General features: G+C 45.5%; 2 protein-coding genes across 8 annotated transcripts in view; one reads left to right on the top strand and one right to left on the bottom strand.

The window, feature by feature from the left end:
- Positions 1–20,880, top strand: part of Ankdd1b (ankyrin repeat and death domain containing 1B) — a 69,600-nt gene extending 48,720 nt beyond the window's left edge. The window contains 7 exon segments of the mRNA XM_076552206.1: positions 3,097–3,197; positions 6,159–6,257; positions 9,411–9,494; positions 9,496–9,510; positions 15,183–15,278; positions 19,103–19,301; positions 20,671–20,880. Of these exon segments, the coding sequence (XP_076408321.1) occupies positions 3,097–3,197; positions 6,159–6,257; positions 9,411–9,494; positions 9,496–9,510; positions 15,183–15,278; positions 19,103–19,301; positions 20,671–20,876 (800 nt within the window). The 3' untranslated portion in view covers positions 20,877–20,880.
- Positions 20,881–23,705: 2,825 nt separating this feature from the next.
- Positions 23,706–27,876, bottom strand: part of Poc5 (POC5 centriolar protein) — a 48,850-nt gene continuing 44,679 nt past the window's right edge. For all 7 annotated transcript variants that reach the window (XM_016004202.3, XM_076552091.1, XM_076552089.1 and 4 more), the window contains one exon: positions 23,706–26,525. In XM_016004202.3, the coding sequence (XP_015859688.1) occupies positions 26,382–26,525 (144 nt within the window). In that variant the 3' untranslated portion in view covers positions 23,706–26,381. The remainder of the gene's footprint in view (positions 26,526–27,876) is intronic.

Below are 27,876 nucleotides of genomic sequence, written 5' to 3'. Positions count from 1 at the left end.
ATACTTCATCCCCAGTTGGTGGAACTTTTGGGGAAGGATTACGAGGTGTGGTCTTGTTGTAAGAGGTATAGTGTGTCATTAGGGGTAGCTTTGAAGTTTCAAAAGCCCATACTATTCCAAGTTTAGTTCTCCCTCTCTGCCTCACGGTTGTTGACTGCCTCATGGTTGTTGACTCAATATGCAAGCTCTCAGCTGTTGCCTCAGTACCGTGCCTGCCTACCTGCTGTCACGTCTCATGATAAGGTCATGGACTCACCTTCTAAACTAGAAGCCAACAAACCCTTTCTTTTATGAGTTACCTTGGTAATAGTGTTTTGTCACAGGAACAGAAAAGTGACTAGGACTGCTCTTATCAGTCTTGTATAATATTAGAGGGACCAGCCTTAATATTATACATCCCATGGGCTCAGGAGAGAGAACTACTAACGGCGAGGACTATTTTCAGGAAATAGAATCTCAGCACACAGGGCTCTATAGTCCACTTTCTTTAATTCCTCTGGCATAACATCCTTTATACACAGCTTCAGTTCTGTTCTCATGTCTAGCTCCTTTCCTGCCTGATTTCTTTCTATACTTATCTAAGTTCTATCTTAATTCTCTCATCTTAATTCTGCCTCATCTAGGTCCTTTTCAGCTTGTCTTTACCCAGCTAGTACTTCCCCATCTGGCTCTTCCTCATCTTCCATCTCATTCCTCTAGTCCTCTCTTCTAGCCCTTCAATCTAGTTCTTCCCCATCTCAGTTTGTTCCTCGCAAATTCTTACCTGTCTAGTTCTTCCATACTCTTTTTTCTTCTCTGTCCTCTCTGTGTCCTGGAAATCCCAGTATAAAAAGGGAGGGTCCGAGCTAAATTGTGTAAAGCTATTTACTTAACGTCCACCTCACCTAGGCAGTGTCTCCTTATGGAATTTACCTTAAGTCAGGAGACTTGCCTGTGGGCTGCTATCATTGTTAGTGCTTGGAAGTTGGGCACCCACCTGGGCGGTGTCTCCTGTTAGTCCTTGAAAGTGGCTAAGAGAGATAATCTGATTCCAGAGAAAGCCTTTCCTGAGGCTGTTCTCCAAATTCCTGGAATGTGTATGTCCAGAGAGTGATCAGTTCACACTGTTAGCCCTTCTAAGGGAAAAGTCGATTGGGAAAACTATGAAGGCACACATGATTTTCATAACAGAATACAGCTGATATATAACAAGCCAAGTAACCCCAAAATCTCATTGGGATTTGGCTTCCTCTGGAGGAATTCCCTGATTCCTCAAGGTAGTGACTTTGCCATAACCAGCTGAGTTCTTATGATATATTCCTGAGGGCTGCAGCATATCAGTAGGTTTATGTATACTAGATCCCTCTTTTATAACCTCCTGGTATTATTTATTCATTTATTTGGACTGAATAAAAGGAAATGTATTTTGATTCTGAAAACTTTCATAGTGAGTTGACTGGACCCATCTGTGATAATCCTACTTTGAGTCTGTTTACATGATTATAGTCAGAGGTTGGCTAGGATTTTAGTCATGCATGACTAAATATTCAAGAGAGCTCATTCACTTATCTGGAAGATGTTGCCAGCTGTCAGCTGGGAGGTCAACTGCAGGACCAACAAGCAGTCCTTGGATAGCTTAGCAGCTAGCCCCAAGAAGTGCTGCAAAAAGCATCAGTACAAAAGGAAGGAGGTGGAAGCTGCCCGGCTAGTTAGGGACCCTGCCTGCATGGAACTGGTTCTTTTATCACTTCTGCTATATTCATTGGTTAAAGAAGTTACAGGTCCACCTAGATTCAAGGGAGTAAAGAAATGAATCCTAGCTGTTGATAGAGAAGCCGCAAGTAGGTCAGGGGATATCAACACAGCCGCTTTGGGAAACCAGTTCTCTCCAATGTTCTTTTTTTTTTTTTTTTTTTCGAGACAGGGTTTCTCTGTGTAGCTTTGCGCCTTTCCTGGGACTCACTTGGTAGCCCAGGCTGGCCTCGAACTCACAGAGATCCGCCTGCCTCTGCCTCCCGAGTGCTGGGATTAAAGGCGTGCGCCACCACCGCCCGGCTTCTCCAATGTTCTTATATGGAGGACCTGAATATATTTTGTGGCAATCTGATAATCAACCATAACTAATTCATTGGCTTGCCTTGTTGCCAGTTCTCACGCTAGGCTGTTTGGAGGTTGACTGAAGGTTAACCAAGAGTAGACCCGATTTTGAGCTGAGTACTGTTCAGCTCAGGCACTAAGTAAAGATACTTAGGCACTGGAGAGTGGCATGAGGCTGTAGAAAGTGAGTGAATGAGAGCCGTGAAGGGAAATGGGTAAAAGGGCCAAGAAGCCACACTTCACATAGGCGCAAAGCTTGCTAAGCTTTGAAGCCATTCCTGGCAAAGAGCAGAGCTGGGAATAAACAGAGGCAGGAAGCCAGAAATCACTGAGGTCGTTTTTTTGAGGCCAGTGCCAGTCACCTATTTTAACTCAAGGAAAGGATTTGCTGGGACCACAGTGGTAAGCTTGATTCTGGAAACAGGGATTTAACCCACATGCGCCTGAGTCATAGTGTCTCAGGGTCTTAGGTTAGGCTGCTAAAAATAAAAATTAAAAAACTAATTATAATAACTATAAAAACTAATAATATTAACAAAGCTGGGTGCCTTAAGCAGCAAGCATTTATTTCTTATAGTTGGAGATTGGAAACCCGAACCCGGGTACTAACAGGGATGGGTTCTGGTGAAGATGTTCTTCGGGCTTCATTGGCAGTCATTTGTTGTGTCCTCCCATGGCTGGAAGAGGAGCAGCTAGCCCACTGGCCTTTCTTACAAGAGCAGGGACATCATCATAAGGGCTCCACTCCCACATTACCACGTCCTGATGTCTCCCCCTTCCATATCTCATCTCATTAGGATTATGAAATTTTGGAGACCCAGCCATTGAGTTATATGATATGGTAATAGAAGTCACTTTGAAGTGATAGACTCTAGAACACTCAGAAACACACTGGAGTTCCTTTTTTTTTTAAGTAGCTGTACTATTTCACTGTGTAAATTAATGACCATGTACTGGGCACCAGACTGCATGTGGATAGTAATGGGACTCCCCCTTGCCCTCCCCATCTGTTCCTTGCAGCTCAATGTCAGTGCTTTGCAGACAGCCCCCCCCCCCGAATGGCCACACCCCTTGTCAGCTTTCTTCTCGGTGAGAATGCTGATTGGCAGCAGAAGAAGGAAGTAAGTCCATGCCAATCAACACAGGCTTGGGTGCTGGCGCAGTGAAGCTGGCTGTGCAAATGTCCCTAGATGAGATGTTTCACAAGGGCGAGATTCTTCTTAGGGGACACTGGCTTTTTATTTGTTGTTGTTGTTTGTTTGCTTTTGAATCTTAATCATGGGGAGTAAGCTCCAAGGGGTGAATTTTAGAAAGCCATTGAAGTTCCTGCACAAAACAAATTCTTTGAGTTTAAGACATACTTGCTGCAGGAAGTCTCGGGTGTCTAGAGGTGCCTCGACTCCTGTAGGGATCTCACTAGCCTGGAAAATGCCGCAGTGGTGGCGGCGGCGGCTGCTGTGGATATGGAGAAAATGGATCGTTTCCTCGTCTCTGAATGATCTTGTGGTTTTTCAAAGTCAACCCTTTGTCACTGATTGAGGTTTTTCTGAAGTTTGGATTGGCTTTGGCAGAACAAACAAAGCTCCTCTGTGCTGGAATCTGACAAGAAGCATTCCTCTATTTCCCACTGTATTTTCAGTCTCTCCTGCGAATATTATTTCCTCTGCTTGCACTGAGCCATTTCTATTTATGGCACTGACTTGAAAGGAGGGCTGTGATCTGAACCATGTCCGATAATTTTGAGAGCGTGGAGTTAGAGGGATTGGCTCCAATTTACCTAGCTCAGGCCAAGGAGGCTTCCTTGTTCTCAGGAGAAGCCGGATCCCGGCAAGGTGGGTGGCCCTGGCCCGACCACTTTCTTGAGATGAAGGATGCTGTCTCTTTGTTTTTGCTTCATGCGTTGAGGGAGAAGCTGATTTCCAAGCAGAGGAGACCTTCACAGTCTCCCTCTCAGGTGACCCTTGTCCCCTGGCTCACCCCAGACAGCCTCTCGCTCAGCCATACAGCCCTCCCTGTTCCTCATCTCTCGTCAATCAACCTAACCCCATTGTGCGGATGGAGAACTCTGGAAGGTCTGTGCTCAAGTCCTGCCTTTGCCTCTTCCTTGTTATTGTAGTTACCGAGCTGCCTGTGTGGAAGGAAGGTAGGGGATATAAGGTCCAACTCCTGGGGTTAGCGTGAGTGGCCCAGCTTTTAAGATCAGTTATTTAACTTAGTCTTGTTTTTCTGCATGTTTTTGAACCAGCGTCTTGTGTAGCCTGAGCTAGCCCGAAACTCCCTATGTAGGCCTAGACTGACCTGACACTTGAGATCCTCCGGTCCCTGTCGGCCTCGTGAGCGCTAAGATTGCGGCATCTGCTGAATTTAGTGTTTCAAACCGGATGAACGTGGCGGGTAGTGAGTGTGTAATAAGTACCACGAGAGGAAGTGCTGAGTGTGCCAGGACACCAACATTGTCTCCACACTTGAGTCATACCACAGGTTATCCTAACCACCCCATCTCCTTCACACGGGTGTCCCCCTCTCTACTCTGTGGCCTGCAGCTCTGCTCCCCCTGCTGACCTGCAGTCTCCTGGCCACACCTCAGGCCAGTGCTCTCACGCTGCTGTTCTGGGTGCTCCTTCTCTGCTCCCCTTCTCCCTCCACGCAGCCCGTCCCTCATCCTCCCAGAGAGCTCCTCAGGCCAGTGTGGCTGGAGGGAAGGAAGGGAGGGAGCAGGGGCATTTGAGACAGTGTGTGGTGATGGACTTTGTGGGCTGAGGAAGAGAGAGTGAGAGGGTCAGGAAGAGCCAGGTGGAGCGAGGTAAAGAAGACAGGCTGTTTAGTCAAAGGAAGAGATGAAGGCACAAGCTGCTGAGACTGGCCACAGCCCACCACGGGTGGCCTCTTTGGAGGAACGCTGAGCCCCAAGTAGGCAGGAACACCAGCCAGGGATCAAGGGAACTGAGCGTAGTTTGCATCTGTTCAGGAAATGCTGACTGTGTATACATTTCCTCCTTTGTGGCCACTCCTTTCGTCCTTTGGCTCTCTGAAGGCTTGGGCCCTCTTAAGACTTCCTTGTCCACTTCTTCAAGGAAGCCTCTTCTAGCTTTCGGAAGGGTCAACCCTCCCCTGTTCCTCAGCCCACCTCAGCACATTTGACGTTTCCCCTAAATCACTTAAACTTTGAAACTAAATAGCTCTGGGGTGTGGCTGAATTAAATAAATAAATCAATAGAAAGGAAAGGACTGTTCCTAGGTATGGTGGAGGAGTGAGTTTATTATAGTTGCGTGGGAGAGCATAACCAGAGGCAGGGACGTCTGGGAGAGTCCGGAGTGGACGTGACCAGCCTGAGCTGGGCCATGTGAGGAGGCAGGGAGGGGAAGGAAGAGAGGAGAGAGGGGACCCAGGGGCAGCAGCCAGGAGGCCAAAGGTCCAAAAGGGACAGCTAACCAAAATGGTTGGATTAGATAGGGAAGAGCAGTCCCCCCCTCTCCCCCAGCCCCCCCCCCCGGGGGGGGGAGGCTGGAGAGTTCAGGGTAGGGGGTGGAGTCAGCCAGCCAGGATGGCCTTGTAACTGAGGGATGCAGGACAACCGAGTGGCCAGTGTCTGCTTTGATATGTTAAATAGGCATCTCAGCTGTTTGTCCCAAGTTTGAAACCTAACAATGATTTCATTAAAAAGATAAATCTACGCCTGGCGGTGGTAGCACACGCCTTTAGTCCCAGCACTTGGGAGGCAGAGCCAGGCGGATCTCTGTGAGTTCGAGGCCAGCCTGGTCTACAGAGCGAGATCCAGGACAGGCACCAAAACTACATAGAGAAATCCTGTCCTCGAAAAACAAACAAACAAACAACAACAACAAAAAAGATAAACCTCTAACCCTGAAGAAAGAGGCCCATAGTAGGTGCTTGTTGTATATGCCCAGGATGACCAGCAGCCGGGGGATGGTAATGATTGCTCAAGTCTTCCTGTGGGTCCCACCTGAGGTGGACTATTTTAATTCTCAGAAATCATCAGAGAGTGATGGCTGAAATGAATTGCTTCAGGGTCTGAATGCTGAAGCGAGATGCTTTTGAATTTGCAATTTTTTCCCAAGAGCCCAAGGAGTCACCTCTTCACTTAGCAGTTATCAGCAACCACCCTACAGTTGTAAACAGCCTATTAAGTGCTCAGCATGGTGTCGACATCTTAGATCAGGTAAGCCAAGCAGGCAGGAGCCTGGACACTCTGTTCTCTTGTGTTTCAACTCGGAATTTCCAGGTTTCAACATCATGTGGCAGCAGGAAGCTCTGCTTAGGGTCAAGGTGCCTTAAAAAAAAAATGTCCAGGGGCAGGGGAACATCCACATCCTTTTTTCATCACATTTCTTCTGTAACCGGTATCCTGTCCCCACACTTCTGTTTTCTGCAAAGGCAAAATGGGGATTCTGTGGGTGTGTAATCAAGCCGTCCATTTTTAAGAGGCATAGCCAGGGCTTTTGGTAAACAGTGCCAAGGCAAATTGCCAGAAGCCCTGTAAATCAAAAGCTGCTCCTACAGTGTGAAATGTTGTCCTTGGCTGAAAGCTGGTCCCCGTCAGAAGGAAGCTTTGTTTCCCTGTTAAGTATCTTCTATGCCAGAAGGCAAAGGAGACTCTTAGAATTAAAACAAACAAATAAAACGATCACCAGGTAGTCAGTGAAATGAACCGGGACAGAATCAAATAACCCATAAAAGCCACCCATCTCCGCCAGCTGGAGATGGAACCCGGTGGAGCATCAAACAATGGGGCTCCTGTGGCCTCTGTGGGCTGCTGCCTTCCAGGGGAGGCAGGCAGGGGGAAGCCTTTCTGGGGGTCTGAGACACATACAGCCTCCTTTTCCAGACACTCTCCTCCTGTGCCTTCTAAGTTAGGGGGAAGCTGTCATGTGGGGTTTACCTGTCCCAACCTGCCCCGTCCCCATTTCCTTTCCTTTCAAACAGCGTGACTCGATCCCTTCAAGTCCCCTCCAGTTCCAATCTCTGGTTAATTTTTGACCTGAGCAGAAGGGAGACTCATCTGAACTCCCTCCCTCCCTCTCTCCTTTGGGCAGCCTCCCTCTTATGAGTTGCATTAGCCCACACATGGAGGGCAGAACTCCCTGTTTATTAAATATATTTGCATATTCCACCTTGTTAATTGTTGATGTTCAAATCTTTCCTAAAGTGAAAACCGTTTGCTAAGTAGACAATGCCTTGCGTTCATGTGCGATTTGGGCTTCGACAGAACTGGCTTGATCCCACTCCAGGGAAGGAGTGTTTATCATGCCTGCCCGCCAGTTACACAACCAGACCTTATCAGTTCAAACTTTTTGTTACGTCAGTAATATATATATATACAAAATACTAAAATTACGTTTTTTACATAATGTATATAGAATCTGGATGTATAGATAGGGTCTAAAAAGGCAATTGTTCTTTTAGCTCCGCTTGTGTTGGTGTTTCCTGTGTTCTGGACCTCGAGCGGTGTTGTCCAAACATGCTTTTGTTGAAATAGCACACTTGTACCGGTGTCCTGTGTTGGTATAGACAGCTCTTTGATAGGTTTACTGGATCCTGTGTTGGGTGATGAGCCCCCAGAGAGGCACACTGCCACCTGCTGGTGGCCTTCCCTAGTTAAACAACTTGGCTTTGCCTTTTTTGGTAGAAAGGGAACCTGCCCTTCAGCCTGGTGGGGGAGTGGGTCTAGACCACACCCAAGGTTCCTGGCCGTCTAGATGTCTTCATGTCGCTCGTTTCTGTAGGAGGTCAGGGTGATGATCTTTTGTTGACATGGAGTACACTTTTATCTTCTTGGTAGGAAGCAATTACTTCATTGAGAAGTTTATTAGAAGTCTTTCACTCCTTAATACACAATAATATAAAAAATGCGGTAAAGCATCAAGAAGGCAATAAAATAACCTTTGGTGCCCCCTTTAGACATCACCATTTTAACATTATCAATGAATTCCTTTCTCTTTTTCTATGCGTTTATAGATTAAGCTTAGCCAGATATAATAAATGCCTTTGTCTCCTAAAGCTTTTTTTATTATCTGTTTTTATTTTATGTGCATTGGTGTTTTGCCTGCATGTGTGTCTATGTGAGGGTGTTGGACCTTCTGGAACTGGAGTTATGACTGCTATGAGCTGCCATGTGGGTGCTGGGAGTTGAACCCAGGTCCTCTGTAAAATTAGCTAGTGTTCTTAACTACTGAGCCATCTCTTTAGCTTTTAATATGTTATCAGTAATTTTTCCTTTACATAAATCTTTAAAGCCATTTTATTACAATAAAGTGCGTGACATTAGTTATCATTTGAATTATTTTTAAGTCTACAGTTCCGTAACATCACAGAACTTCCCCTTTCCCACTCCCCAGCCCCTGGAAACCGCCATCCTTCCTGTCATTATGAATTTGTCAACTCTATGTACCATGTGCTGAAAAAAAAATTTTGAGACAAGGTCTCATTACACTTCCTAGATGGTCCTCAAACTCCTGGGCTTAAGGAGTCCTCCTTCCCTAGCCTCCCATGAGGCCGGGACTACAGTTCCATGACCACACACCTAGCTCTGAAGCTGATTTAATAGTTGCCAGATATTCCTATGTATTTATATATAGTTTATATAATGTCTCATTACCAGACATGTAACTCCATGAGAGGGGGCACAGTAAAGAAACTGCTGATGTGACCACTCCATGACTTGGGGAAGGGTTTTTATTGTGAATAAGAGAGAGAGAGAACATCCAGAGGCATCTGGAAGAGTAAGAAAGCAGACTGGACCTGGCAAGCGCTGTCTATTAGAGAGCATGAGAGAGCACGGTGCGGGGGGGGGGGGGGGGGGGGGGGGGGGGATAGTGGAGACATGGAGACAGCCAGAGAGAATAGCAAGACACAGAGACTGGAGCATAGGGAGAGAGCAAGGAGGAGGGCAAGGGAGGTGAGAGAGACAGCAAGAGTGAGGGCCACAGACCAGGTGGATTAGAGCAAGGACAACTGGGCGTGGGGGTGGGAAGGGCCAGGACAGGTAAAACAGGTACTTGTGATCCTGAGAGATGCTGGAGGCCAGCACGGGCTTTGATAAGCTGATAAGCCCCACGGGTGGCCACGTGTCCCTGGGAACCGGTTTCACCAGTTCCTGAGGAATGCTGGCTTTTCTCTAGCCTCGAGACATCCCGTAGTCCAGTTTGAGCTCATTTCTGGGTATTTGGACGGCCGGTGACCTAAGTGTAACTTCCTCTGCTGCTGCAACAACTGCCGCCTGTGTCCACATAAGGGTACCCATCTCCCCCTGTAAGCCTGCATGGCATGCTCTCCTGCCTGTGCTTCCATGACAGTTGCACATGTCTCGTGGCAGAGGCCGCAGACCCCTCTGCACGTGGCTGCTGATCTTGGAAATGTGGAGTTGGTGGAGACACTGCTGAAGGTCAGCTGTGACCTGAAAAATCACTGACAAGGTAAAAGCTCTGTGTTCCCTGTTTCCTGAGATGGCAGCGGAGACCTCCCTATTGGCTGCCATGGAAATAGGAACACCAGACTTCCTTCTGAGAGATGGGCACGAGATACATCTTCATAGGCAGGAAAACCCCTAGATTGTTATTTGTGTGTGTGTGTGTGTGTGTGTGTGTGTGTGTGTGTGTGTGTAGCACATGGAGGTCTGGAGGCCAGTGGTCAATGTCAGGACAGCGCTCTACCCTATTTTTTAAAGACAAGAGCTCTCATTGAAATTGGAGCTTGCAATTTAGCTAGATTGGTTGACCAGAAAGACCTAGGGATCCACTGTCCCCATCCCGCAGCCCTGGGATTATAGTGGCAAGCCTTTTTACATTGATGCTTGAGTGGCAAGCACTTTACTAATGGAGCCATCTCCCCAGCCCCACATCTCAATTTTTTTTTGATGATATCCCTTTATTTAATTTTAAATGCTATTTTTGCAATATTTTTTATTAATTCTTTGAGAATTTCATACCACGTTGTAGGTGGACTTTTCTGTCCTGTCAGCCTGCTCCCCACAAAGAGGCTTAATATTAGTTATAAATGCTCAGTCAATAGCTCAGGCTTGTTACTGGCTCACTCTTACGTTTTAAATTAATCCATATATATTAATCTACATTCTGCCATGTGGCATTAGGTTTCTTTCATCTTACACCTCCTGTTTCCTGTCCATGTCTGGCTGGCAACTCCTCTGACTCTACCCTTCTTCTTCCCAGTGTCCTTAGCCTAACCTTATCCTGTCCAGCTATTGGCCAGTCAGCTTCTTTATTAAACCAATCACAGCAGTATATATTCATATGGTGTAAAGGAATATCCCACACAATCTTTTGAAGATTTTTTACTTTCCTAAATGCTTTTCTTATCACCATCTCCACCCTCCCATCCCTGCCCACCCAATTTCTAGATTACTTCTTCCTCCTCCTGTTTCTTCTTCTTCCTTTTCCTTTTCCTCCTCCTCCTCCTCTTCCTCCTCCTCCTCCTCCTCCTCCTCCTCCTCCTCCTCCTTTTCTTTCCCCATTGAGTCCAGTTTGTATTATCCAGCTAGTTGGGTTTTGGACTGGCCCTGGTATGTGGTCAGTCTACCAAGGATCACATCATTAAAGAAAAATTGACTATTTGTAAAAGGTTCTACATATGCATTTAAGAATATATATTATAGCTGGGCAGTGGTGCTTCACACCTTTAATCCTAGTACTTGGGAGGCAGAGTCAGGAAGATCTCTGAGTTTGAGGCCAGCCTGGTCTACAGAGTGAGTTCCAGAATGGCCAAGGACTACACAGAGAAACCCTGTCTTGAAGAAACCATAAAATATACATATTATAGTACACACACACACACACACACACACACACACACACACACACACACGCACACACAGAAAAAGAGGCCATAAATTTGAAAGAGGGTAAGGTGGGGTACATGGGAGAGTTTGAAGGGAGGAAAAGGAAGAGCAGAAATGACCTGTATCACAGTTTTTGGTTGAGATCTGTTTATAAGAATTATTATTCAAATGACAAAAATATTTGTATTTAGGACTCAAAAAACTCAGTGATATTTTTCAAGATCATAAATTCATGTGGTCCAAGTTTAATGATTGTATGTAAAGGTTTATAAAAATAATTTCCCATCCACACGTGTCTTTAACTTACTTGGTTTTTATACAACTATCCCATGTGCTTGCATATAGCTCTGTTACTTGCACATTTAAAGTATGTTTTATCTTTATTCTGTTTTCCCATTTCTTTTTCAAACATTTTTCTCTGTGTGTGATGTGTGCGTATGTTTCTACATGTGTTTGAATGTGTGTGTGTGTGGGGGGTGTCTGTGTGTGTGTGTGTGTGTGTGTGTGTGTGTGTCTTGGCCTGAGATGATGTGAGAAATCTTCTTCTATAGTTCTTCCTTGGTCTTAGAGGCCAGACCTGTCGATCAAGCCCAGAGACCTAGATCCCCGATACTGCTAGTCTTCCTAGCCGCTTTGCTCTGGGGAGCCTCCATCTCTGCTTTCTGAGGCCAGCATTCCATGTGAGTTGCCATGTCTACCTGGCATTTACTTGGGTTCTGGGGATCTTTGGTCCCCTTGCTTTCACAACCACTGACCCATCTTCGAAGCTCCATCCCTACCCCCTGGCCCCCAGGCTTGCTGTATAGCCTAGGCTGGCTTGAACTCGAGATTCTCCTGCCTTGGTTGCTAGGTTACGTGTATTCACCACACACTTGGGCCGTCTTTCTGTCTTTTGAAGACAGCAGTGACGCACCTATGTGTATACCCTTCTGCACTGAGCTCTCTTGAGCAGGAGAGGTCTTTACAGATCAGTGCATAGAGAGTTTCTTTATTATTTTTACAACAACATGGACATATTATAATTCATTTAGTCTTCAAAAGAGAGGCTATTCAACAAGCTATTCTTAAATGTATGCCTGAGCTTCAGCAAATAACTCTCACGTCTAAACCCATGTAATTTAAATTGTTTTTGTTTTTCATGCTTTGTACATTTATGTGTGCATGTGCGCATGCGTGCGTGTGTGCGTGCGTGTGTGCGTGCGTGTGTGTGTGTGTGTGTGTGTGTGTGTGTGTAGCTTAGTCTCGCATGCGTGCGTGTGTGCGTGCGTGTGTGCGTGTGTGTGTGTGTGTGTGTGTGTGTGTGTGTGTGTGTAGCTTAGTCTCGCGTGCGTGCGTGCGTGCGTGCGTGCGTGCGTGTGCGCGCGCTTGTGTGTATGGCTTAGTCTCCCCCTCTGGTCAGGTGTCTCCATGATGCTAAGCATGTGACGTCTGTGCTTTTCTTGTATTCTTTGTGTTCTCCCATCATTCATGAATGTGTGGGCTCAGGCACTTCTGAAAAGCCTGAATCGAGTTGGTTTCTCCTGGAAGAGAGCTCGTTCAGAACAAACAAACTGTTAACAGTGTGTGCTTGCTAAACTAGTAACACGTGCACACCAATTCCTTGTTACAGCACAGAGCACCGGAATGTCTTTATGATACACAATGTGCCCCTTTCAGTCCCGGGGTGGAACCCAGGGCCTTGCCCTTGTTAGGCAATTGCTCCACCACTCAGCTAAATCCCCAACCCCAAACCTGCCATTGTCTTTTCTGGTTTTTACCTTCTCGGCCCTCAGTTCAGTGCCTTACTGGTTCTCTAGCTCAGAGTCATGAGTTCTGCATATGTGTGATCTGAGGTCGTGGTGTTATTTTATTTATTTTTAATCATAGAAGTCACACAAGCGGTGGACAATGTGGTAAACATAGAAAAGTGTAGGAAAGGTGACCACCTACCCTTGAGCCTAGCCCCGGGTGGAATGCCACTTAGTCCCTAGATGTGGCTGGTTGACTTCATTAACATTTAGCCTTGGTGTTTTCCCATTCATCCTTTTCAGAGTGACTTGCTCTGTGTCTCTCTTCACACTTCCTTCCTCCAAGGCAGTTTGCTGGGTAGAGGCTCTGTAGGAATTCTTGTGGGGCACCTGGTGCTGGTGGACTGGCTGGACCAGTTGTCAGGTCAACACTATCACTTTCCTTTGCTTGTTTGTAACCCAAAGCTCAGGGTTGCTAGCCCTAGGATGCAATTTCCCTCACTTTCCTTCTCCTTTGCTCCTTTGTTCTGAGGGTCTGGCCTGTGGCAGGCACCGGTATACATTTAACTAATGGATAAGCACTACCCTTTCTACCTGCTCCCAAAAGTAAGTATTTCTCCAGCTGTGTTAAGGTCTGGATGAGTAGCTGGGCATGGTGACACAGGCCTTTGATCTCAGCGCTCTGGAGTAAGAGGCAGATGGGTGTCTGGGAGTTTGTGGTCAGCCTGGTCTACATAGTAAACTCCAAATGCCAGAGTTCCAGGCTAGCCAGGCTTTCGTAGTGAGATGCTGGAGAGAGAGAAAGGAGAGAGAGAGAGAGAGAGAGAGAGAGAGAGAGAGAGAGAGAGAGAGAGAGAGAGAGAGAGAGAGAGAGAGAGACTGAAAAAGGAGACGAGAGAGGCTTGATGTAACTCTAACTTGGGGATCACAAAGCTCTTGGTCTCTGTCTGCCTCGCCGTCAAGGGCAGATGGTACCTCCACTCCAGTGTGCTGTTCCTTAAGGAAGTTTCTCCAGCTTGAAAATTCTGACTTTTAGAATACTGCCTTCCCAAAATAGGCTAATTATGGTGATTCAAATGGCTCTACAAGGCAGAATGCAGACAGTATGCAATTAGAGACTTGCTAAATGCCTGCAAAATGCAATTCTTCCTAATTTCATTACCAGCTCTTCTGCTCACAGGCTGGGTACTTTAAGTGCTGACTTCCCAGCTCAGCCGGGTCTTAGCGCCTGCACTAAAAAGCATATCATTTGTGTTGGTGGGAACTGTACTTGTTACAGCTATCCAGACATGTAAGAGCTATTGAGAGAGGTCTCTGCATCTTTAGGGTTAGAAACACAGGTTTCTAATATTGCAATTTTTTTCTGGAGTTATTTCTGACCATTACTTTTAATCATCTTTAGAGTCCCCGAGGGAATATGTCATAGGTCATTTGAAATGCAGATAAGGGGTCTGGGGCGACAGCTTGGTAAATAGAGTGCTTGTCTTGAACGCTTGAGGATCTGACTCTCATCACTAGTATCCATATAAAAATGCCAACGCCAGGCATGGTGCCACGAGTTTATAAGCCCAGTGTGGTGAGACAGAGACAGGAACACCCCCGGGTCTTGCTGACCAGCCAGCCTAGTCTAACGGGTAAACCCCAGGCCAATAAGAGACCCTGTCACAAAGGAGGTGCCATGTGTTTCTGAAGAAAGATAACACTAAGGTTGTCTTCAGGCTTCTGCATGAACACTCATACATGTACATGGGCGCACACACATATGCACTTGAGAGAAAAGCAAATATAAACTATCCTCCTTTGTCAGGAAAACATGTATAGATACAGAAATAGAAATTGTGTAGTTCACAAAACCGAGGGGGCACAGCTTGCCAGGAGATGCTCTCTGGCTGGTGAGACAGCCACTATGAACAGGGGGCACCTTTCGGAATTTGTGTAATATGAGACATGGGCTTCCGGTAGCATTTGTCCCAAGTTACATCCAGATCGGTGCTTTCTTACTCATCCAATTTGGTTAAAACTGGAATGCTTCAACCTTGGTTAGAGGCAGTTTGTTATAGAAGACAAAACTCCTAGCTCGGAGCCCGTGAGCTGAATCCTACACTGTGAACCGTGTGGTCATTATTGACATTGTCTCCGATCCAGCCCTTTGCTGTCTCATTACATCATCTTCCTCAAAATGAGGCTTCTACTTCCTGATCTGAAGTGGCTGCCCAGATTCCTGATGTCCTGTCAGCCTTCCCCTTGGGAAATGGAGGAATGAAAGGACAGCGTCATCTTTCCTCTCTTGGAAAATCTTTTCCAGGACAAGAATGTGCCTTTGCACTTACATACCATTGGCCGGAATGTCGGTCTCATCCCTGAACACGAGGGAGACTAGGAAATGTTAGGGTGGTACTCATCCTAAGGGCTTTACATGCATCATTGTGTTCACTGCTCACCAGGACACCTGGCTGTAATTGCAGAGACCCACGGTGACTAAGGTCTGGCAGAATGGGGATCTGGGTGCAGGTCTCTGTTGAGAAGCTGGAGGCAATATCATCCCCATCCCCTCTTTTTAATTTAGCAAGGAAAGACTGCCTTGGCCGTGGCTGCCAGGAGCCCTCACAGCCTCATCGTGGATATGCTCTTTAAAGCCAAGAGGTATTATGCCCAGAGAGAGGTAAGAAAAGCCAGTTCTAGCCAAATCAGGCAACTACTATTTTGGAATGGGGAATGGAGGGTCTGTATAATTCTTTTGTTTTCTCCCTGCTGTAATGAACCTTGCTCAGTACAATGATGACTTTCCCATTGTTGTCTCTATTCATGGGATGGACAGTGCCTCTTCTTCCCCTCTTCCTTTGTGGACGTCAGCAACCAGACCTGAGAATGTGGGCCAGGCAACCTCATCCACAGCAGCATTGCTGGCCTAGCATGCCAGCTCCTGCCAACCAACTCCGCTGTGACCTCTGTCTCATGGTCTCTGGCCATGACCTGTCACAGAAGCTCCAATGAGTGGTACACACAGGAAGTACTTTGAGCTCTCCTGACTCCAGTGGTTTTGCTGGAGTCCTGTGCTGACTTCCTGGCACTCAAGTACTCTGGGACAACCACAAACATATATCTTTGAAGACACAAATTTTATCTCTAGGACAGTTTTTCTCTTTCCTTTCATCTTTCTTTCCTTTCATCTTTCTTTCCTCTGATGGTCTGCCAGCCACACATCTTGGTAGACTGTCCTTCCCTTCAAGATTCAGGTCTGTGTCCTCAGGCAAGATGCTCAGACACAGGACACCAGCCCCAACTTCTAGACCTATGCTGTTTCCCGGTTTCCCTCCTGGGTGCATGGCTTCTCCTGGGCCAATGTGTCATGCCAGCATACATGTCCACACAGCTTGGGTGTCTGCTGCAGAGAGGTTACAAACCAGGATTGCTGTCATTGGCCAGTCCTGGGATAGTCTTCTTTAAATCCATAAAGCAAGACTGTTTACTGTCTACTTCCCCCTCAGAAGCCAGCTTGGTAGTCTGGATATACAGTCATATGTTAATCAATGACAAGAAAACTTGAGACATGTGCCATTAGGCAATGTGATCATTGTGTCAACACTGCTGAGCACTTTTACGCAGGCCACACACCTAGGCCAGTTTAGCCACTGTCGTACATGTAATCCATGATGATCCACATAGCTGTGCAGCCCAAGACTGTGTATGGAGTCTGTCAACGGCTACACAGTTTCCTTGCAGCTGCTCTTGCATGTTGGACAAGAAAGTCTGTTTCACCTATAAAAGAACAGTTTCTCATATACAAGTAGAAGTCTGTTTAATCTCCCTCCTTCTCCGACTTATTTTTATTGTTCCTTTTTTGTCTTCTTGCTTCTTTATCTGTCTGTTCATTTTCTTAATCATCTTTATGTTACTAAAGACTCAGATTGCCTTTCTCTTGTTCCTTAAGTGGTTTTTCTACACTCGCTTTGGAAAATCAAGCTGTTCAATCCGTCTATTTTTAATGCCTGTTAGCAGTCTATATTCTTTTGGTTAGATGAGAACAAATGCCTTTTGCACCAAATGAACCCTTCTCTCTAAAAAAAACCAAAACCTTGAGAGGTAAGTAGATGTTAAACCTTGAGAACCTTGTATAATGCACAAATACATCTGAAGGACGACCTCAGAAATAGTACATTGAGAACCCTGGTAGATGGAGTCCTGAGGTTTGTGGTGCTGGGAAAACTTGCTTTTAAATAAATAGCATTAATTTCTCTTTCTCTTCTTAAAGTTTACCAAATGCAGTTATTATTTTAAATAATTTTTCTCATTAATCAAACAAGTTTATATCCTGATTTAGTACAGAATAATTACCACTAAAAAGTTCAGAGATAATTTGAACTTCTCTTTTATATCTACTTACATGTTATATTTATGTATATCACATCTAAATTACCTATATATTGTGTCTATATATATACCCATACATATTTAACCATATGTACATCCCATTTAAATTATCTATATATTGTGTCTATATACATATTTAACCATATGTACATCCTATTTAAATTACCTATATAGTGTCGATATATATACATATACATATTTAACCATCATCCACCATTAAATTCAGTGGTTCAAAGGCAAAGGATGCGTCTAAATCTGTCTTACGCTATTTACAATTGTATTTTATGATTTATTATTATTGTGGTGTATGCATGTGAGTGTGTGTGGAAAGAGGGAGAGAGAGCACAACTTTTGAGAGTCGGTATTGGCTGTTCACTTTGAGGCATGGTTTCTGCTGTTGTTTCTGTTGAGCGTGGGTACTGTAGACTACTCCTGACAGCTTATGTGATTCTCTTTTCCTCTCACCTCACCATAGAAGTCCTGGGGTTACAGATTGGTGCACCAGAGCACCCAACTTTGTAAAGTAGGTTCCGGGGATCAAACTCAAGTTGTCACGTTTGTGCGATGATCAGTTTTAGTAGCTGAGCCATCTTGCCAGTCCTGTTTTATGCTTTTTACTCTCCACACTTCTGGTACTCCAGCAACTAGGTCAGTTCCAATGCTTTCGCTGTTAGAAAAGACCTGGGCATTCCGAGTTTCCTGCTCTTGCCTATAGAAGCCTGAATGTCCACCCTGCCCCAAATGCTAGAATGCAAAGACTGCAAGATTCCCTAAGGAATAAAACTGCACAGAGTGAAGATGGATGCATGATCAGTCTGCGCTCTTCTCCCCTCGTGCTGTCTGATGTTTTGATCCCACTGGGTGTGTCCTTTGATGAGGAGGAATGAGGAGAAAAGGTGCACTTTGTTGGTGCTCCCATCTCAACTCTTAGGATTCCTGGAAACATGGCACCATGTCAGCAGAGACAGAGTGTACTGGAGAAGACTGCAGGTTAGTCTTGTGAACACTTGTGGATGCTCACACATGCCTCCTGTTGCTATGCCAGTGTCTGCACCCAAGGCCCAACACCAGCAGAAAGCCTTGCCCTGCTCCTTGGCTGAGATCCCCAGGGGTGTGCAGAGCTGTTTGGAGGTGGTGAGGGCTGAGTACAGGCCTACTAAGTTCTCAAAACTCTTGGAAGGCAGGGTCCCAAACCCTTAGCCCATTTCCTTCCCTGGCATGAACTCCCATCTTGTTTTTAGAGTATCTTTCATTAAGATTCACTTTTATTTAAATGGAAGACTAAAATAGAAGTCATTCTACATAAAAAAGGAGAGGAGATAGGATGTCTTAACTAAACCTTTTGGTGACTCATGTCTTCCATTCCCTTAACAGAGCTGGAATCTTCTGCAGTCCTAATGGCCTGTGTGTGGTGCAGTTCTAGGAAGGACGACACTGTTTTTTCCTCCGAGACTCTTCCCTCTAATGTTTTTGAGAGGTTGATTAGGAAAGACTGTGGCAGATCCCACCAAGGAGGCAGAAAGCAGCTTAGAAAGGAAAACAAAAACAAAAACAGAAGCAAACCCAAGAGAGCAGTCTAGGCACAGTGCTGTTGGGCTTGGCATGGCGGCAGGGGTTTCAGATGAAACCACAGCCACTTGGTTCTGTCCACTACCCTGTCCCCTACTCCCTACCTTACTCTACCCTGCCCTACCCTACCCTACCCTGAGTTAAGCTTCCAGTGTCCCTTCATACTCAGGAGAGAGCAGAAAGAAAAGCTATGAGGTTTTATTAAGGATGTATCCAATCTGAACTCCACATTGACATCTGAGGTGTCAATGAGAAAATCCAATACACCAAATAAAGGGGGCCCAGTGTTGAGAGTCAGGCCACTAAAGCTGTTGGTTGTGATGTCTCACTTGCCAGCATGTCCCCTCTGTTCTTTCTGGAAGTGGGCAAATACCAGTCAGCAACACAGACACAACACTGCGGAATCACTCACATTAGCTGTTTCCGATACAGTCCTCATGCTTTTTATTTAGACGTTTCTTTCTGTCCAATTTGGACAATAACTCATGACGTCAGGTAGCAAGTGAGCATGCTGTAAATACCTGGCTACAGTGAGTTTTCATTTAGGAGCACCACGAGAGCATCCAGGACTCAGCAGCAAGCTCGACACTGACCTTCAAGCAGGACCACAGTCTGGAGACCAGGCGCATCCGCACGCTCCTCTGGAACCTGGCCTACTGACATCTGAAGGCTAAGGACTGGCAGAGGCTGGCCTGCTTGTGGAACTTTATGGAGGACCAGATCAGAGCCATCGAGGAACAGTGGTCAGGTGAGTGGGGACCAGAGGACATGGAGAGGAAGTCATTCAGAGTTGGGACCAGCGGCCTTTCAACACTTCAAGTAAGTGCCCAGAGCCCACACTAGGCAGAGTCCAGGTATCACTGCAATAATGGAAGTCAGCTTGGCTAAGTCTGCAAAGGAGGCTGGGAATTTGGCAGAAAGTTAGACTCCCGAGAACCTGCAGTCAGCTGTGCTTGCAAAGGTTGACGACTGCTTTGGCCTAAAAAAGAAACGAAGGCTTCACAATTGAGTGGGACGCAAAGAAGCAAGGATACAATCCCTGACATGCCCGTGAAACGTCAGTCTGGCTTTCCACCAGAGTCTGCAGGTTGTCCCAGATGGAAGGCCTTAGAAACAAAGGGCTGCCCTGGAAAAGCTCACTATCGAAGCTTTCGGCTCAGGAGGATTCCCTCTACCAGGTTGGGGAAGGTTCTGGGAGGAATCATCTGTAAGCCACGCACACGTATAATCTCACTAGCATGGCATTAACATTCACAACCAATCACATTTTAATTCTCCAGGCAACTGGCACTGGGAAGTTTGTGGGATTTTGAATGAAGAATGTTGGTACATGTTGTTGGTATTGAAGAAACAATAATACATGTTCTTCAATTCTTCAACAATACAACAATAATACATGTTGTTTGTACTGAAAAAAAAAAAATTAGTTTTTTGAGGAGCACGTTGTTCCTGCCAAGATCCCAGGCTCCTTCTGTGGCATCTGTCCCAGGGAGCCGATTGTGTGTTTGTGTCGGTGAACTGTCCAAAGTGACAGCAGGTTGTCTTCTGATTCCAACACCTTTCCTAACACCTCAGGGGTTAGGTCTTAGGGATTTACAGGATGAACAATCCTGACCTGAGTTACAGACCTGCTGAATTGGAGTGGCTGTATGGCTCAGGCTTGTGGCCCAGTGATTTACAGAGCACCAGGGAACTTGTCATACTGTGTACTGTCAAACCTATGGACGGGAAAAAAAAAACAAAAAAAAAAAAACCCAAAATCTGCATTTGCACAAGATGTCCGGCGTAAACATGTGCTTTGAGCCTGACCGGCTAGAAGACCTCATATCTTGTGGGGATCGTCTGTCACCCCCCGGCAGGCATCCAAGCCGTTCAGTGCCTTATAACTCCCCACCCCCACCCTGTGTGCGCTTAGGCGTGTCCCAGAACAGAAGGAGCAGGCCGGGCTGTCCCGACTCCGAAGGTTGGTCATCATAGCACGACACAGTGAAGAATGGCAAGAGCATCCTCCCACCACTTGGAGGAGGAACGAATGGACGGCAGTAGTCACTTAGCAAAGTGCCAGAAAGAGGTCCCAGTGCACAGTGCTTCACTGCGGGCCTCTTCTCCTTACACGGGTAACAAGAGCTTCCGTGAGCACGGCTACAGGGCTTGGCTCTTCTGGCTGCACAGGGCTCTGATGACGCAGCCTGACCCTGCCAAGCAGCTCTACGAGGAGCTGGCGCATGCAGGATTCCCAGAGTTAGCCGGTGAGTTAGCTCGCCACAAACCCGCAGAAATCCCTTCTCCCTTCGATGGCGGGCCGGGGGTTACTCCCTGAATTCAGCAGCAGTCTGGTGGTGGTGGTGGTGGGGTTGGTTGTGGCCAAACAGAACATGGAGCTGTGGAAGGGGCTTGTGTGTACTCTGCAGCTTCTGCCTTGGTGAAGTCAACCAGTCAGTACTCACCAGTTTCAGCCTTTGAACCAAGAGCGGGGGTGTTTCTGTGTGGCTGTGGACAGGTAGGAAGGGACACGAATGCTCAGCCACCTTCTACAGCTCAGAACTCTTCTCCACAACTGAGCAAGGGTTTTTTTTCTTCCTCCCAAAGCTACTCACTCCTATTGGCAAACTCCATCAACTTGGTGGTTGTGAGAATGTTCTCTCTGGGTAGAAAGAACAGTGGTACGCAGGTTGTTGCTTTGCCAGCTGAGCCCATTACAGAAAATCACCCCCCAAACTGTCCACTGTGCTCAGAAACACTCTTTGAAAACATCGGTAAGTCCGTAGCTTTGTGACTCTCCTGTAACGACAGCCACCGAAGGACAAAGTGGAGAGGCATCTGCCATTGTTCCCATGGAGGCTGTTCCACCTGGGGCTGAGCACAGGCCTGTGTCATTCTGGCAGCTGGAGCAGCATTGTTTCAAGCAGGAGCAGGAATGATGAACCCTGAAGACATCTACATTAGCCTCTTCACACAAGGTCCTGCAACTTTCGACATGGTCGTTCCAGTGAAAGTGTATACAAGTAAACTCAGAGGGAAGACTAAGGAGGCAGTGTGAGGAAGTGGTTAGGGCTGTTGTGAGCCTTGCCTTGGCTCCAGCTCTGTGGTCTTAGCAGGTTCTAGAAGCTCATTGCCCCGGTGTGCCCATTCTAAACTAGGGAAGAAAACAACAAACTTTTTTTTTTTTTAATGGTGAAAAGTAGTTTTATTTTTTAGAATTTTTAGTGGACCGTTAATTTATTTCTTTTTCTTTTTCTTTTTTTTTTTTGTTGTTGTTGTAGGGCATATTACTTTTATTAATCTCAGTGGTGGCAGATTTTAGTGCTTTGAGCACGAATGTGAGATTGAAAAAGATCAAAGCCACTTCCTACCTACTCTGATGAGGAGCAAAATGGGTAACTGATATAAGCAAGACTCTTTTACCAGCCTAGAAATGGCACTAAATAATGTCTCTATACATCTCATGGAGTAAACAGATTCAAACATCCATCATAGTACCTCATAAGCAAATCCATACCTACCCAAAATGCTTACAGAGAACACAATCTGGTTGTTGCAAGGATTCATTCATTCATTCATTCATCCACTCATTTGTTCAATGAAATACTTTCTATTAATGTAATCAACCCACCACTATCTGGATTTGAACGAGACAAAGTCTGCAGCCCTGGGAGGGGCAAAAACCAATGAGCATCATCCTCACTGAAGTTAGACTGTAATAAGTGGCCAAAGTGGAAACACTTGACTTTGACTGACAAATCTATTTCCTCTATTGTATCTTCAACACCGGAGATTCTCTCTTCCATCTCTTGTATTCTGTTGGTTATGCTTGCATCTGTAGTTCCTGTTCATTTTTTCCGATTTTCCATTTCCAGCATTTTTTCAGTTTGTATCTTTTTTTTTTCCCCCCCGAATGCCGTTTATTGAAGGAGGGAGGAGGTCTTAAATACAGGCTTACAGCACAATGGGAGAACCAGCAGCCATTTCTAAAGCTGCTGTGGATGAAATGAATGGTGTGGGGAACACAGTCAACCACGTCTAAGGACATCAGCTGTTCGTCTTGAATGTGTGTGCTTGGTTAATTTTTGTGCCAACTTGACACAAGCTGGACTCATCTGAGGGGAGGGAACCTCAACTGAGAAAATGCCTCCATAAGATCTGGTCGTAGGCAAGCCTGTAGAGCATTTTCTTAATTAGTGATAAAGGAGGGCTCAGCCCATTGTGGGTGGGGCCACCCCAAGGCTGGTGGTCCTGGTTCTGTAAGAAAGCAAGCTGAGCAAGCCATGAGCAGCAAGCCAGGAGCAGCTCCCCTCCACGGCTTCTGCATCAGCTCCTGCCTCCAGGTTCCTGCTGAATTTGGAGTTCTTGCCTTGGCATCTCTCTAATAGACTGTGATTCAGGATATGTAAAGTAAATAAACCTTTTCCTCCTCAAGTTGCTTTTAGTTATGGTGTTTCGTCATAGTAATAGAAACCCTAACTAAGGTAATGTTATCCTGTTTTGTTTTCCAGAAAAGGTAAAACTGATGCAAGCTGCAAGAAATGTGCAGTCTCCTAAGCTGAAGAATCGACTCAAATATTTGCCTGCTTGCTCCTCATGCAGTTTGCTAACTTCGGTTCCTGAGGGTCACAGCCCTCTCCCGGCAGACGCTGCTCCTCCAGGGATGGAGTGAACACACCCCTTCCTCTAGCCCCAGCCTCACACTGGCCTTTGCCTTTGTCTTGAGACAAACTGCTGACTTTCCCAGTTCTGTCTTTTGATGGACATGTGGAACAGCACAGCTAGAAGGATTCTGGACCTGCTTAAAAGCCAGACTGATGGCGGCATCAGCATGGCGGCACGTGGGAAAGCAAAGGGGGGTGTGTGTGTTCCGGTTTTGGAATTGGATTCTTGGCTGTGAGCGGTGTGTGTGTGCATGTTATAGACATTCTCTGATCTTTGGCTTCCTTTTCTGGTAGATAGAATGTTTCCTCCAGAGACTGGTGTAAAGATGAAGGGAAAACACCATGAATCCCTTACCTCAAGCCAGTGGGAAGCAAGTCATAAACTCTTATTTTTGTAAAGAAACTGCATTTGGAAATTCAGTCACTGCTGGCTTTATACCGTACAAGTGCAATCTATTATTCAGAAAAAAACAGACATACACCAGTGATTTTTAAACCCTTGATAATCTAAATATGGATAATTTTAATTCTTTGTATTTTCTGGTACATTCAATTTTGTTCACAACAAACATTACCTTCTGTAACTTGAGAAAGTTACAAGTTATATCAGTTCTCATCATTGTTTACCTACCTAGAGTCTAATTCTGACTTAGTCTGGGAAAGCTGGTAAGACAATCACGAGCAATTATTCTATCATTAATTTACAGTTTCAAATATTTTTCTTACATTGACTGTAAATGACCCAAGTAATACTAGGAATGTTTAAAACAGGCAATATATTCACGAGATTCCAGAATTTAAAAAGCCCCATCTCAGTCTGTTCTTCAGTTTGGCCATACCAGTGACCTGGCTAGCATACCTCCCACAACTTAACCTCTGTATGTAAAGTAAGTACAAATGCATACTTACTATAGAGTGTTTCCATCAAACACGTGTTAACTTAGGCCAATATGAATTATTTGGTGACGTGGACAATCTGTAGCACTTTTAAAGGATGCCTATAATAGTCCTAGCTACATCAACTTCATCAGTATGTCCATAGGACTGGGGTGCACATTGAAAACCTAGCTGTCTGGGCTCTTCAAAGGTCCAGCCTAAGACCAAGGTTTCTGTAGAAAATGGACATGATGCTGAGGAGCCAGGTCAGGATGCTACCAAATTGGCTCCACTTGGTATCAAGCTTGGCTATCTGATCCTAAGGACATTCTGTTCCAAGGAGGGATGAGGGCATCTCATGGCAGTTCATACAGGGGAAGGAGGAGGAGGAGGAGGAATTGATCCACTTGTCACTGTTTTAACGATTTAAATAATGTGTGTTTTAACTGCACGCATGTATGTACACATGCATTCCCGGTGCCTGTGCAGGCCAAGAGGAGGGTGTTGAGTTTTCTGGAACTGGAGTTCCAGATGGTTTGAAGCTGCCAAGTGGGTGCTGGGAACCGAACGACGGTCTCTGCAGGAGTAGCAAGTGCTCAGTGGTTGAGTCATTGCTGGAGCTGCACACAGTGGGGCTTTTATTCTGGGTCACATGAGTAGTCTTAGCGCAGCCTACTGCTCCTCCTGGCTTTACTGAACAGACAGGAAGTTCTGGGGAGCATGCCCACAGGGAAGATGTGAGAGGAGGTGCTTCGGCTTGCTGTGCACAAAGCTTACAAGTCCAAGCAGTTAGCTCTTGCTACAGTTGTAGCTAGACCACTGCCTGATAGGTCCATAATTCAAAAAAGCTTAAGCACTTACTATAAAATGGAATCATGTTTGCCTACATCACATTTAGTCTCTGAAGCAGGAACAGTGACTTTTTATAATGAAATGAGCACAGAAGTGGATCATGTTCAAACTGGTGGAGGCTTTTGCTGATCAAACCCACCCATGTCTGCAAGTGGAGGCCCAGATGGACTCCTTAGCATGCGCTCATGTATTCCGTAAGTACAGTGTCAAACAGGGACGGGAAGTCCATTCTACTTATATCACAGATGAGGACCCTAAAATTCATTTAATTACATGTTTGGCCCAAGAGAAGAGTCATAAATAAACCGCTGAGAAGCTTTTTCTTCAATGTCCGTTCTGCCCAGAGGGTTTCCTTCCTTCTTTCCTTCCTTTTTTTTTTAATCTTTAAAAAATTTTATTTATGCCGGCCGGTGGTGGCGCACGCCTTTAATCCCAGCACTCGGGAGGCAGAGGCAGGTGGATCTTTGTGAGTTCGAGGCCAGCCTGGGCTACCAAGTGAGTTCCAGGAAAGGCGCAAAGCTACACAGAGAAACCCTGTCTCGAAAAACCAAAAAAAAAAAAAATTTATTTATTTATTTATTTATTTATTTATTTATTTATTTATTTATTTAAGACAGGGTTTCTCTTACACAGTCCAGGGTGGCCTTGAACTACAGAGCTTCACCTACCTCTGCCTCTCCTTGGTGGGATTAAAGTCATGTGCCATCACACCTGGCCCAGATGGCTTATTCACACTGGCCAGCCATTGGAAAGCTTACACTCAGGCTGAAAGCTCTGCTGTCTTGCGGGGCACCCCTCTGCAGCACATGCGTGGGTGTGTGGAAACAACAGTCAGGCTCAATGCTGCAGGCCCAATAAGGTGAGAAAGAGTAAAGAAAGCAGAGTCATCCCACAGGGAACCTCTCTCTGTCCGGGTGCTAATTAAAGCCGTATTCACAGATGTTGTCTGTTTCCCTCAGTGTTTAACTGCAGTCCTAGAGACGAAGACCACTACACCGAGGGCAGAAAAGGCTGTGTTTAGAAATACCACTGTTACTCTTGGTCTTTATCTAAAAACTAGAATAGCTTCTGTATGTTTTAGTAATGGCAGTAAAAGTCTCTCTCAAAGTTTTGTGTAAATTATGGCTCAGTAACAATGGAAATGATTTCCTTTTAGAAATAATGTACCCTTCAACAATGCAATCAGTGGTAGGCTGGACATGTTTAGAACCAAGTTTTTTTTTTTTTTTTTAATTAAAAACGTCTACTTAATTGTTTAAATAAAAATAACAACATTAAAATAATCTCTACATACAGTTACAAAGGATGGGAAAGTCTCTTAGAATTTTGAAATGATGAACATGATGTGTCCATGGTGTTCTAAGAGCACAGAAAAGTCAAAAACGAAATCTTCTTGCTCCCAGTCAAGTCCTTATCAGAGGACTGAAAAGCCTGAGTGTGAACACAGTCACTCAGTCAACCACTTTTATGGACTGAACACTGGAGAGAGACTGGGTGTGTGTTGGCCTGGCTCCGAGAGACCTAGAAGCTGGGATGCCGCCTTCGGAATGGATGGTCCGTGGGTACTTAGCAGCAGCTGCCTGAGGAATGGTTTGCTGTAAAGATAAGAGGCTGCTTTAATAATCTCAGAGTTTAGATGTGAAGCATCATTTCATTACCTAAAACCCAAACCAACAGGCATTTGGCATCCTGCAGATACCAGCAATGCACTGGGTGGAGTTGCCATTCAACCAACTTGTGAAGCTCTTCTCTACAAGGAACCCACTGTTTCAACAACCACATTTAACCCCAGAGCCTTGGGAATCATTGCTCTAAGAGGTCTAAGAGGAAAAGGTTCACAGAGGCCAAGTACAGAAAAGGACTCGATGGTGTCTAGATGAGGGTCAACTCTAAACATTCACCCCTTATTCTATTCGGCCCAGGCCTTGCTTCAAGTCATGGTAAAATAGACCTCAGATCTCACTTGGGAGCAGACCCAACATTTTAGAGTCACACAAGAGACAAGGGGTTCCCTTAGTGTCTCTTTCCTTCAAGAGGGTCTTGCTATGTAGCCCAGGCTGGACTCAAACTTGTGATCTACCTGCCTAGCCTCTGGAATGTTGGGAATAAGGAACATGGCACCATACTCAGTTGGACCACAATTTCCTAAACAAGGGAAGAACTGAATGTGGGGAACAAATACAGACACTGAGGAGAAGATGATTTGCATACCAGCTCAAAGCTCAGGGAACACCGAGACATGCGTGCTAAAGACTTTAAGTCAGGGCAGAGCAGACTCAGTCTACATATGTGATATGTAAAAATATACATTGTGTATATACATACATATTACTCATACATACATATGGAATACAGTTAAGACTTTATTGTATCTGCTACAATGTCTTATTAGCTGGCAGAGGGATTTGCATCAAGTTATTAGTCATGTACACACAAATTTCTACTAAAGGATTTTCAATTTAGAAAAATTATCTTTAAAATATTTCAAGTGTAAGCCGGGCGGTGGTGGCGCACGCCTTTAATCCCAGCACGCGGGAGGCTGAGCCAGGAGGATCTCTGTGAGTTCGAGGCCAGCCTGGGCTACCAAGTGAGTTCCAGGAAAGGCGCAAAGCTACACAGAGAAACCCTGTCTCGAAATACCAAAAAAAACAAAACAAAACAAAAAAAAAAAACAATTTGGGCTGGAGAGATGGCTCAGAGGTTAAGAGCACTGACTGTTCTTCCAGAGGTTCTGAGTTCAATTCCCAGCAACCACATGGTGGCTCACAACCATCTGTAATGAGATCTGGTGCCCTCTTCTGGCCTGCAGTCATACATGCTGTATACATAATAAATAAATAAATCTTTAAAAAAAAAAAAATATTTCAAGTGTAATTTTATGCATTAGGGGCAGGAGTGATGGCTCAGCAGGTAGAGGACCAGACATTCATGTGGTGCACAGACAAA

This window comes from Peromyscus maniculatus, chromosome 15 (assembly GCF_049852395.1).
Source record: "Peromyscus maniculatus bairdii isolate BWxNUB_F1_BW_parent chromosome 15, HU_Pman_BW_mat_3.1, whole genome shotgun sequence".
NCBI classification, from domain to species: Eukaryota; Metazoa; Chordata; class Mammalia; order Rodentia; family Cricetidae; genus Peromyscus; species Peromyscus maniculatus.
This window is presented reverse-complemented; position numbering and strand designations above follow the sequence as displayed.